Raw genomic sequence first — 12,498 nt, 5'->3', positions numbered from 1 at the left:
GCGCATGCGCGATAGCCTACTTAAGGCCAGGGAACGCTCCGAGGTATTCAGTCTCTCTCCAACCGAGGGAGGAGACGTACCTGGAGTTCCTGTGCTGCCGGATTGTTGTCATAACCACACCACGACTACCAACTGTAAGTTCCTCTGGAGGAGATGCTTCCATTATCTCCTTCCAAAGAACCAACGGCGAACTTAGCCGTTTTTTCTTTTTATTTTTGAAAGTCACTCAAAACTTTATATAAATTTATCACTCTACTAAATAAGATAGCGATGGATAAATGACTTTCTAAACAAACACCATTATGTATAACTACTTACAGATGGTCTCAACCTCTGTGGAAACGCCAACACTATTAGGAACCACAGCGGATCCCTGGACCAAACTTCCAAATCCACAAAGTAAATACCATTAAATTATTCATACTTTGGCATTGTCACATTTATTGAATATCCATCAAATTATTCATTTACTCCATACAGCACATTGTTCCTGTAGCATCTGGAGAAACACTGGGAAGGCACAACTTCAAGAAAGTGGATAGTGAAATATGTATGTAAACAGTACACAAATAAAATTTGAGCAGAATTTTCCCTTGTATATATATTACATTACTGACTATATTATACCTTATTATTTATAGTATCGGTGATACACCCTTGTCAAAGGCCACAATTGGCCGAAACGCGTCGGCATTACCGATTGGACACCTCCTCTGAACCAATCCCTGTCCTTTGACACAAGGAACAGCAGAGAAGGACTGTCCCCCATATAATATGGAAATGTCACTCAATTTTCACGTGTAACACACACTTCTTACCTCTCTCTCACCAGCACTTATGGGCCTTTACCCATTCACTTTCAAGTGTTTTTGTATATACTATATTGTTTTAATAAATTATTTTCGTTACCTACTACTATCTACATCCTTTACTCCTGCCCTCAAAATCCCCCCAACTTGACCTGAGGCATCACAAACTACACATGTTATATTTCATATCGCTTGTTGTTTGTGTAACTTCATTTATGTTATATCCTGCAACCCTGACTGCATTTCTTGTACCTGCTGTTTAAAACTAATAAAAACTATTTGGAAAAAAAAAAATTAAAAGAAAGAAATGCTTGAAACATATCACTCTGTGTGTAACGCATCTATATAAAATATATTTTTGTTCACTTTTTGAATTTAATTACTGAAATCAATTACATTTTTGATGATATTCTAATTTTAGGAGATACACCTGTGTGTGTATATATATACTGTATATATATATATATATAAATAAATAATATTTTTTAATCTTTGGTTTGCTACATTCTTTACAGTCTGATAAACAAGAAGCACATGTGTAAATGGGGACTGAGTAATACAACTGTTGAACAAATGACACTCCAATGTAGCAAAGTCCAGACAACAGAGGCAAACAGAGCTCAATTAGAAGCAGGGGTTTCCAAAGCTCCACACAGGTGCTGCAAACAGTCATACTCCTTTCTTCCTCTGCACTTCCTCTTTAACAGGCCCAGGAGGACTTGCACACAAAGAGAGGGGATATGTGTCTGCCATTCAGGATGCATCCCTTTTGGCCAGTAAAGTATATAAGAATTATACATCTAGGGGACTTCTACAAAATAAAGTGTTTTGGGAACTAGGATTAGGTTGTATACATGTATTAAAATAAATACATATTTAGTGTACAACTCTTTAACTAGGTGACATTGAGCAAACCCGAGATAAGCATAATAAAATAATACAAATTTCAACATAGGTATTAGGATAGCTCACTAGACACTACACTGTACTGCACTTTCTAAATCAGTGTTTTTGTGTTAACGTGGGCTTTTACCGGTAACTTTGTTAGTAAGTTTAGGTATATTGCTTGTGTGTTTGGGCAAATAAAATTATTAAATATATATACAGTAGACAGAGGCGTACCTAGGGTCTCCAGCGCCCTTGGCGAGGAGCTGTATTGGCACCCCCCATGAAAAAGTAAAAAATGTAACTAAAAAAATATATAAAAGGGAATTGAAAGTTTCTGAGGTGTCCCTTGTTGGCCCAGTGTAGAGCTCTCTAGTGGGCAAACATTGTGTCAGGTGTGAACAACAAGAAAGAGAGGGGTGAGAGATAGAGAGAGGGAGAGAAAGAGGGGGGGTTGACAGAGAGAGAGGGGGGTGAGAGAGAGAGGAGGGGGGTAACAGAGAGAGAGGGGGGTGACAGAGAGAGAGGGGGGTGACAGAGAGAGGAGTGGGGGTTACAGAGAGAGAGAGGGGTGACGGAGAGAGGAGGGGGGTAACAGAGAGAGAGAGAGAGAGAGGGGTAACAGAGAGAGGGGCGACAGAGAGAGGAGGGGGGGTAACAGAGAGAGAGAGGGGGGTGACAGAGAGAGGGGGTAACAGAGAGAGGAGGGGGGTAACAGAGAGAGAGGGGGCAACAGAGAGTGAGAGGGGTGACAGAGAGAGGGGGGGAAACAGAGAGAGAGAGGGGTGACAGAGAGAGGAGGGGGGTAACAGAGAGAGAGAGGGGTGACAGAGAGAGGAGGGGGGTGACAGAGAGAGGAGGGGGTAACAGAGAGAGATGGGGGCGACAGAGAAAGAGGGGGGTGACAGAGAGAGGAGGGGGTAACAGAGAGAGAGAGGGGTGACAGAGAGAGGAGGGGGATAACACAGAGAGAGAGAAGGGTGACAGAGAGGAGGGGGTAACAGAGAGAGAGAGGGGTGACAGAGAGAGGAGGGGGGTAACAGAGAGAGAGAGAGGGGTGACAGAGAGAGGAGGGGGGGTAACAGAGAGAGGGGGGCAACAGAGAAAGAGAGGGGGGTAACAGAGAGAGGGAGGGGTGACAGAGAGAGGAGGGGGGGTAACAGAGAGAGAGAGGGGTGACAGAGAGGAGGGGGGTAACAGAGACAGAGAGGGGTAACAGAGAGAGAGAGAGGGGTGACAGAGAGAGGAGGGGGTAACAGAGAGAGAGGGGGCAACAGAGAAAGAGAGGGTGGTAACAGAGAGAGAGAGGGGTGACAGATACAGGAGGGGGGGTAACAGAGAGAGAGGGGTGACAGATAGAGGAGGGGGTAACAGAGAGAGAGAGGGGTGACAGAGAGAGGAGGGGGGTAACAGAGAGAGAGAGAGGGGTGACAGAGAGAGAGAGAGAGAGAGAGAGGGTGAAAGAGAGAGGAGGGGGTAACAGAGAGAGAGGGGTGACAGATACAGGAGTGGGGTAACAGAGAGAGAGGGGTGACAGATAGAGGAGGGGGGTAACAGAGAGAGAGAGGGGTGACAGAGAGAGGAGGGGGTAACAGAGAGAGGGGTGACAGAGAGAGGAGGGGGGTAACAGAGAGAGAGAGAGAGGGGTGACAGAGAGAGGAGGGGGTAACCGAGAGAGAGAGGAGGGGGTAACCAAGAGGGAGAGGGGTAACAGAGAGAGAGAGAGGTGACAGAGAGAGAGAGAGGGGTAACAGAGAGAGAGAGGGGTGACGGAGAGAGGAGGGGGGGTAACAGAGAGAGAGAGAGAGAGAGGGGTAACAGAGAGAGAGAGAGGGGTAACAGAGAGAGAGAGAGGGGTGACAGAGAGAGGAGGAGGGTAACAGAGAGAGAGAGAGGGGTAACAGAGAGTGAAAGGGGTAACAGAGAGAGAGAGGGGGGGTAACAGAGAGAGAGAGGGTGAAAGAGAGAGGAGGGGGGTAACAGAGAGAAAGAGAGGGGTACCAGAGAGAGAGGGGTAACAGAGAGAGAGAGGGGGGTAACAGAGATAGAGAGGGTGAAAGAGAGAGGAGGGGGGTAACAGAGAGAGGAGGGGGGGTAACAGAGAGAGAGAGGGATAACAGAGAGAGAGAGGGGTAACAGAGAGAGAGAGAGAGGGGTGACAGAGAGAGGAGGGGGTAACAGAGAGAGAGAGGGTGACAGAGAGAGGAGGGGGGGTAACAGAGAGAGAGAGAGGGGTAACAGAGAGAGAGAGAGGGGTGACAGAGAGAGGAGGGGGTAACAGAGAGAGAGAGAGGGGGGTGACAGAGAGAGGAGGAGGGTAACACAGAGAGAGAGAGGGGTAACAGAGAGAGAGAGGGGGTAACAAAGAGAGGATGGGGGGGTAACAGAGAGAGGAGGGGGGTAACAGAGAGAAAGAGAGGGGTGACAGAGAGAGAGGGGCCTGAACTTGCAGAGGGCTTGATGTAGGGCACTGAGGGGGAATAGGTGCAGGGAAAGAGGAATGATGAGGGAGCCACCTGCCTTGCTGACCCAGGGTGAGAGACCAGAGACATGGAAGCGAGGATGGATCATTCTTTCATGTGCAGGAGCTGCTCGTTTATTAGAGGGAAAAAAATCAGTACAGCCGTAGGAATGCTGAGGCTGCAGCAGTGTGTGTAAGACCGGAGGTGTGCTGGGGATGCTGTGAGAGGCAGTCTCAGTCTCCTGGTCTGCCCGCTCAGCCGCTCTCAATGTTTTAGACCTGGATTTTAGACCTGGACCCCCAGCCAGCATACTGCTGCCTGGGGGTGCCGGGGAGCGCAGGCTGAGCGGAGGGCGCAAAAATCACTAACACTGCCAATGATTTTTGCGCCCCCCCCCCCTCGGCCTGCGCCCCTGGCGGGCGCCGGTCTCGCCAACCCCTTGGTACGCCCCTGACAGTAGATAGAATAGATAGAAATATATTTATATATATATATATATATATATATTTTTTTATTCCTGGAAAATACATTAATACAAATTTAAAATGAATGCAGAGAAAGAGAAGATTGAAGGGGATCTGACCAATCTATGGGAAAAATTAAAACCCCCTTTCACTTAAAGATTTTAGCACAGCATGTTCCACCCAGCCGTGGATCTCCTCCACATTTTCAACAGTGAGTTTTTGCCAAACAAGTCCACAATGCTATGATTTTATGCATTGATGGCCTTTTTCAATTAAAATAAATTCTTCTATGTATAATTGGCGTATTTTTAACCCCACCACTATCAGGGCAAACCGGAAACTGACCGGGATTGACCCCCTACTGGTGTGTGCAAGCAACTACGCTGACAGTAAGTAATTGATACTATACTTACATATACAAAAATCCAAGTTTGAAGCAATTATCTAACACACTTACCATATTATATACCACAGCAACAGTATCCATACCAATTCCTGTGTGATAAACTTAAAAGATCAGACGCAAGGTTCCAGGATCAGGCACATATTTAACAAGTATGTATGAAATCATGTGACCGATGGAAATCATCCACAGGAAGCATAACATGTATTGACTGTTTACCTACTATATTTTCAGATATGGTGGACAAACTTCCCTTGATAAAGGCAATCTATTTCATATGCCGAAACGCGTAGGAAATTCAAGATATTCTCTCCCTGCAGACCCCACGCTGTACCCACAAGCATGAACTGACAGAAAGACATATTTACATTGTCACCATATCACCATGTCACTCACTTCCTTTACTCAATTCACCATCATTTATGGGTCTGTAACCCATACACATGATTAAGTGTTGTTACAAAAACTCTATGTTTTATCTTCAATAAAATTGTAAAACATTCTTATACAAATTGTCTTACTAAAGCCCATAAAGTCCCCCTCCCCCCCCCCCCTGGCCTGAGGCACCAAACTCTGTTCAAGCACAGCATGTTCTAACTTAAATATAGCTTAAAGTTAAAATTTCTTAATATACAATTTCATCATGTGTCTAACTAATCTGGTATTTGCATATACAATTACTCTGAAAGTACAAAAACAAGAATATAGTTTAACATATTAATAACAATAAATTAATTATAATGTATTTTTATATATATATATATATATATATATATATATATATATATATATATATATATATATATATATATATATATATATATATATATATATATATATATATATATATATATATATACATATATATATATGTTGCTAGAATTCTATCATGCTAAAACAAAGGGAATTTAGTATGCTTGTTGTACAACTTGTTTGTCAGAATTTATCCAAGCAAGGATCACATGCAGTCAAGGAAAATGTACATTTTGAAGATAGTAATATTTAAATATTTTTTTTTCAAATGGGTGTGTTTTGTAAAGTATCAGTTCTCACAATAAATGATATTTTATTTATAGAGGACATATGATGGGCTGTGCGAGGGACATAGTTGAGTGATCGATATGTCATTGTCTCTGGTCCTGTTCTACTCGTCTTGAAGTTTTGTGTTTTTCTCCCTATCTTGGATGTCCTCTCTCTCCCCAATGCTTTCTTTACAAAATAACGTAAAAATCCAAGAGGTAGAGTGGATCCCCTTTTAATGACCAGATGTGTAAGTCTGGGAACTCAAGGACACCACTTCGGTGTCAAAAACTATTAGTTCGTTTAACTTTTCACAACCAATAGAAGCTGAACTATCTGGTTCAATGGAATGACCATTTAAATCTATAAACCAATAGTTTTAGTGCAAGTCCAGAAACTCTATATATAATTTAATAATGTTTCCTATCACTGTTCCTTAATATGATATGATGTAAAATTCTAATATGAAAGGTCAAGTGTTTTGTAGATGGGAAAACAAGTGACCACCTATTAGTTCCATGTTGATTCTGTGAATATTACTTTACTGTTCCAAGTTGACTTAGAATGCCTTGCATGTTACAGTGTTTTCCTGATGAAAAATGTGTGTAAATTATGCAGCTACTTCCTTGCTAGATATCCCCTTAGGAACAAGATTTACAAAGATATAGAAGTATGCATTTCTAATAGAGTATACACAGTGAGTCTGTTTCACTAAAGGATATGTACCTATTGCAGTACATTTACAATAGGTGCAGAGATGCAGATTGTATCTTCAAGGAATTTATTAAACAACTTTAATGAATTGGGACACACACGGAGAGTCTACAGATGATATATATATGTACTCACAAGAGCCCAAAACATGCACTGTCGTAATGTGCCTAAGCATTAATAAAAAAATGGTGTAGCAATCTACATGAGGAGGGGGAGGGGGAGGGTTGTAGTGAACTGTGAACACTGAGTATCTTTGGGCCCATGTGCAGAAGCTTTGGCAGACCTATGGAATTATTGGAAGCATGAGACACAGAAAACTCGGACCCTATCATCCCCTTTAGACAGAGGTCACATGAACTAGAGTTTCCATTGGAAGGGTTATCTTCCTGTTCTAGTGACTCAAAATATTGGAACTTTTCTCACTTTAAGTCTGGGTCAGTGGTCACAAGGACAAATAGGGAGGGTGACTATCCAGCACAGACAAACACAACAACAAAAAACCTGCCACTGGTTCAAACCCCTCACTCCTCTATCCTCAACTGAATCAAAACTTTTGGGTGCACTTTAAGGAAAACAGCATGTACAAAGTACATCCTATGGGCTAGGCCATTTTATGCCTTCTGACCACATATTGAGATAATGTAGCAGGGCCTGTTTATTTTCAGTTCAAGTGATATCACTAAAATAAGTTGCTATTTAGCCAAAGCTTACAGAGGCCCGCTTTTGTGTAAGTGATATTATGAACAGCAAAGGGGATGGGGATGGGGAGTCTAAATGCTAACTTTCCAAGAACTAAACAATAGTAATAGTAATAAATTAAACTAATAAATTATTTTCCTAAATTTTCTTTAATTGGGTGTATAGTAAATTAAAATGAACTTTTTACAGTTTTTTTTGGCAGGCTACAGATTTGGTTCCATACTTTGAGTGACCGTAAACATAACTTGCACTTTGTGTTTATTTGACCTCATGCAGGAACAGGAAATATTCATAAAGGGTTACATTTCTAACTTCACTACTTGTCCAGTATTTTAGACAACACATTTTCTCATTTTAAAAAGCTACTTTCCTTCTTACTATTTAGTGCACTAATCCAAAATATAATTTTAACATTATTTTAACCAGATAACAAGAGATTTTTTTTGTATAAAATGATTGACACAAATGAAACATCAGTTACGGAATTCATTCTTTTAGGATTTTCTGGTGTTAAAAATATAAAGATTCTTTTGTTTGGTGTATTTTTATTTATTTATATTGTCACTTTCATGGGAAATATTGTTATTGTTACCGTTGTTTATGTTGACCTACAACTGCATACGCCAATGTATTTCTATTTAGGTAACTTGTCATTTTTGGAGATTTTGTACACCACTAATATTATTCCAAGGATGTTATCTAACATTATCACAGATAATCATATTGTGACTTTTTTAGAATGCATTGCCCAGTTATATTTTTTTGGTTCTCTAGGTTCAACTGAATGCTTTCTTTTGGTAGTGATGGCCTATGACAGATACGTAGCTATTTGTAGACCATTACATTATGCAACATTAATAAGTACTAGAACAAGTTATCTCATGGCAGTTTGCTCTTGGTGTGCAGGATTTATTGCTACATTTGGGGCAATAATATTAGTCTCCCAGTTGAGTTTTTGTGGACCTAATACCATTAAGCATTTTTTCTGTGATCTTCACCCAGTCTTGGAATTATCTTGCAAAAATGCACACGTAATGGACACAGTAGCTTGGACATTAGCTTCTACAATTCTTCTGGGATCATGCCTTCTCACCCTTGCATCCTATGTTCGGATCATGATAACCATAAAAGGAATCCCATCTAAAGGTCGACAGAAAGCATTCTCAACCTGCACAGCACATCTTACCGTGGTTGTCATATTCTATGGTGCTATGATCTCCATGTATGTCAGTCCAAAAGCTCCAAACAGTGTTGAATTCAATAGGTATTTTTCCCTGCTTTACACAGTAGTTACTCCATTTTTGAATCCCTTTATCTATACTTTAAGGAACCAAGAAGTTAAGCAAGCAGTTATTAAATCCGTTAAAATACTGTGCAGATGTTAACTAATTTTGTTTAACTGATTCACAAAACTTTCATATATGCTTTAACATGTTAATGTAATTTCAAAAGTAGTTTTCAATGTTTTAAATATGCAGCTTTCGTTTAAATACATTTTGGTAATTATTTTCTGTCATGAAGGTCCTTGTTCGGGCACTTTCTGTTATAGGGTAAAAATGTTCTATGTCTTTCTTTTAATTATACTCTTGCATTGACATTAGTTAAAAGTGAAACTGCTTGAGTTTGCTTTGAGGGTAGGTTTAGTGAACTTGTCCAAAAAAACACAAATTGCAAACTTTTTGACCTGTAGCATGTACTACAGCAAAAGAGTACCTTGCCAGGGAAGACTCCCCTGGCATCTTCAATCCCATAGTTCAATATCTCCCTACCAGGCAGCTTAAAATAAACAAAGAGGTGGGGTATCCTGGGTGATGTCATTTAACCACTTACCGATCAGCTACGTAGACGTATGTCATCTGCCTTTAAGTGGTTGTACCGGGGTGATGCCTCTAGCATTACCCCAGTACCGTTTTTTAGAGCCGGTGGTCGGCTTTCTGGCGGTAATGACCAATGCCACTGGGAGACCCGAGCAACCATCTGACACGTCCTACAGCTGGTTGGAGTCCCGATCAAAGCCGGATGCGGCTTTGATCGGGCTCCGATGATGTAACCCGGAGGCGGCGTCCATGACGTCACATCCGGGTTACTCGGCTGCTAAAGGTGCCGAATTTAAAAAGTGAATGTATTCAAAAATGCTGTTTTCAGAGTTTTGAATACATGGAAGGGGAGTGGAGGGGTCTAGGGTCTTTTAGACCCCCGATCCCTCTATAAAGAGTACCTGTCACTGCCTATTGCTGTCACAAGGGATGTTTGCATTGCTTGTGACAGCAATAAAAGTGATCAGATTTTTATTTTTTTTTAAAAACCTATGCTAAAACTTAAAAAAAATATATATATTTTTAGCCGCCCCCGTCGCAGCTCGCGCATGAAAGAAAGCGTATACGGGAGGTCACGCCGCAAATGAAATCGCTGTTTAAACCACACATGTGAGGTATCGCCACGATCGCCAGAGTGAGAGCAATAATTTAAAAAAAAAGAGCTACACTCTAACTCTAAACTGGAACTATTTAAAATAATTTTTAAAGCGCTGCCTATGGAGATTTTTATTGACCGTAGTTTGTCGCCATTCCGCAATTTTAAACCGCAACATTTTGGGTATCTATTTACTCGGCATGACATCATCTTTCACAATATACAACAAATGGGCTAACTCTACTGTTTAGTTTTTTTTTTTAAATGCAGTGAAATGTAATTTTTCGTAATTTCTCCAAAAAAATTACGTTTGAAAGACCGCTGCGCAAATACCGCTTGACAAAAAATATTGCAATGACCGCCATTTTATTCTCCAGAGTCTTTGCTAAAAAAAAAAAAAATATATATATATATATATATATATATATATACAGTGGGTACAGAAAGTATTCAGACCCCCTTAAATTTTTCACTCTTTGTTAAATTGCAGCCATTTTCTAAAATCATTTAGGTTCATTCTTCTTCCTCATGAATGTACACATAGCACCCCATACTGACAGAAAAACACAGAATTGTTGACATTGTTGCAGATTTATTAAAAAAGAAAAACTGAAATATCACATGGTCCTAAGTATTCAGACCCTTTGCTCAGTATTTAGTAGAAGCCCCCTTTTGATCTAATACAGCCAGGAGTCTTTTTGGGAAAGATGCAACAAGTCTTTCACACCTGGATTTGGGGATCCTCTGCCATTCCTCCTTGCAGATCCTCTCCAGTTCTGTCAGGTTGGATGGTAAACGTTGGTGGACAGCCATTTTTAGGTCTCTCCAGAGATGCTCAATTGGGTTTAAGTCAGGGCTCTGGCTGGGCCATTCAAGAACAGTCACGGAGTTGTTGTGAAGCCACTCCTTCATTATTTTAGCTGTGTGCTTAGGGTCATTGTCTTGTTGGAAGGTAAACCTTCGGCCCAGTCTGAGGTCCAGAGAACTCTGGAGAAGGTTTTTGTCCAAGATATCCCTGTACTTGGCCGCATTCATCTTTCCCTCGATTGCAACCAGTCGTCCTGTCCCTGCAGCTGAAAAACACCCCCACAGCATGATGCTGCCACCACCATGCTTCACTGTTGGGACTGTATTGGACAGGTGATGAGCAGTGCCTGGTTTTCTCCACACATACCTCTTAGAATTAAGGCCAAAAAGTTCTATTTTGGTCTCATCAGACCAGAGAATCTTATTTCTCACCATCTTGGAGTCCTTCAGGTGTTTTTTAGCAAACTCCATGCGGGCTTTCATGTGTCTTACACTGAGGAGAGGCTTCCGGCGGGCCAATCTGCCATAAAGCCCCGACTGGTGGAGGGCTGCAGTGATGGTTGACTTTCTACAACTTTCTCCCATCTCCTGACTGCATCTCTGGAGCTCAGCCACACTGATCTTTGGGTTCTTCTTTACCTCTCTCACCAAGGCTCTTCTCCCCCGATAGCTCAGTTTGGCCGGACGGCCAGCTCTAGGAAGGGTTCTGGTCCTCCCAAACATCTTCCATTTGAGGATTATGGAGGCCACTGTGCTCTTAGGAACCTTAAGTGCAGCAGAAATCTTTTTGTAACCTTGGCCAGATCTGTGTCTTGCCACAATTCTGTCTCTGAGCTCTTCAGGCAGTTCCTTTGACCTCATGATTCTCATTTGCTCTGACATGCATTGTGATCTGGAAGGTCTTATATAGACAGGTGTGTGGCTTTCCTAATCAAGTCCAATCAGTATAATCAAACACAGCTGGACTCAAATGAAGGTGTAGAACCATCTCAAGGATGATCAGAAGAAATGGAAAGCACCTGAGTTAAATATATGAGTGTCACAGCAAAGGGTCTGAATACTTAGGACCATGTGATATTTCAGTTTTTCTTTTTTAATAAATCTGCAACAATGTCAACAATTCTGTGTTTTTCTGTCAGTATGGGGTGCTATGTGTACATTCATGAGGAAGAAGAATGAACTTAAATGATTTTAGCAAATGGCTGCAATATAACAAAGAGTGAAACATTTAAGGGGGTCTGAATACTTTCCGTACCCACTATATATATATATATATATATATATATAAATAATGTTTGGGGGTTCTAATTAGTTTTCTAGCAAATAATACTGACTTTAACTTGTGAAAAGAATGTGAAAATGTGTAAAAAAATGGGCTTGGTCCTTAAGAAGTTAATAAGTGTGTTAATTTCTATATTTCATTATGACCATATTTGGTAATGATATTACCCTGGATATCCAGCCCCCTTTTTTTTCATTTATCTGCAAGCCCAAGACCTTTTATTTGCAGCAAGGGGTCCACTGGGTGTAGATCATCTTCAGTGGTTGACATGTTTTTCTTTGATACTTCATCAGGATCACTGGGTATCATGACTGCATTACTAAACAACTTAAGTGATAAAGAACTTGTACTATGGGACTTTTTTTCTTTTTTTTTTTAGGAGACCTTTTCAAGCCTATGATGTGTTTATTTACTACTTAGTCTTTCTGTGAACAAATAACCACATTTAAAATGTATCACTTACTGATTTATTTTTTTACTCATTTACATGGAGGGGGTATCAGGTGCCCCCTCACTATTAACGGGGAATCCAGATTCCTTC

At 41.0% G+C, this 12,498-nt stretch overlaps 1 protein-coding gene across 1 annotated transcript; it reads left to right on the top strand.

Annotated features, from left to right (window-relative positions):
* Window positions 1-8,148: 8,148 nt before the first annotated feature.
* On the top strand, window positions 8,149-8,841 carry LOC309544270 (olfactory receptor 6N1-like; the record flags this gene model as incomplete). Its single annotated transcript, XM_082243171.1, has 1 exon — window positions 8,149-8,841. The coding sequence occupies one exon, from the start codon at window positions 8,149-8,151 to the stop codon at window positions 8,839-8,841; it is 693 nt and encodes a 230-aa protein (XP_082099297.1).
* Between the last annotated feature and the right edge of the window lie 3,657 nt (window positions 8,842-12,498).

This window comes from Pelophylax lessonae, assembly GCF_965119305.1.
Source record: "Pelophylax lessonae genome assembly, chromosome: 1".
Taxonomy (NCBI): Eukaryota; Metazoa; Chordata; class Amphibia; order Anura; family Ranidae; genus Pelophylax; species Pelophylax lessonae.
This window is presented reverse-complemented; position numbering and strand designations above follow the sequence as displayed.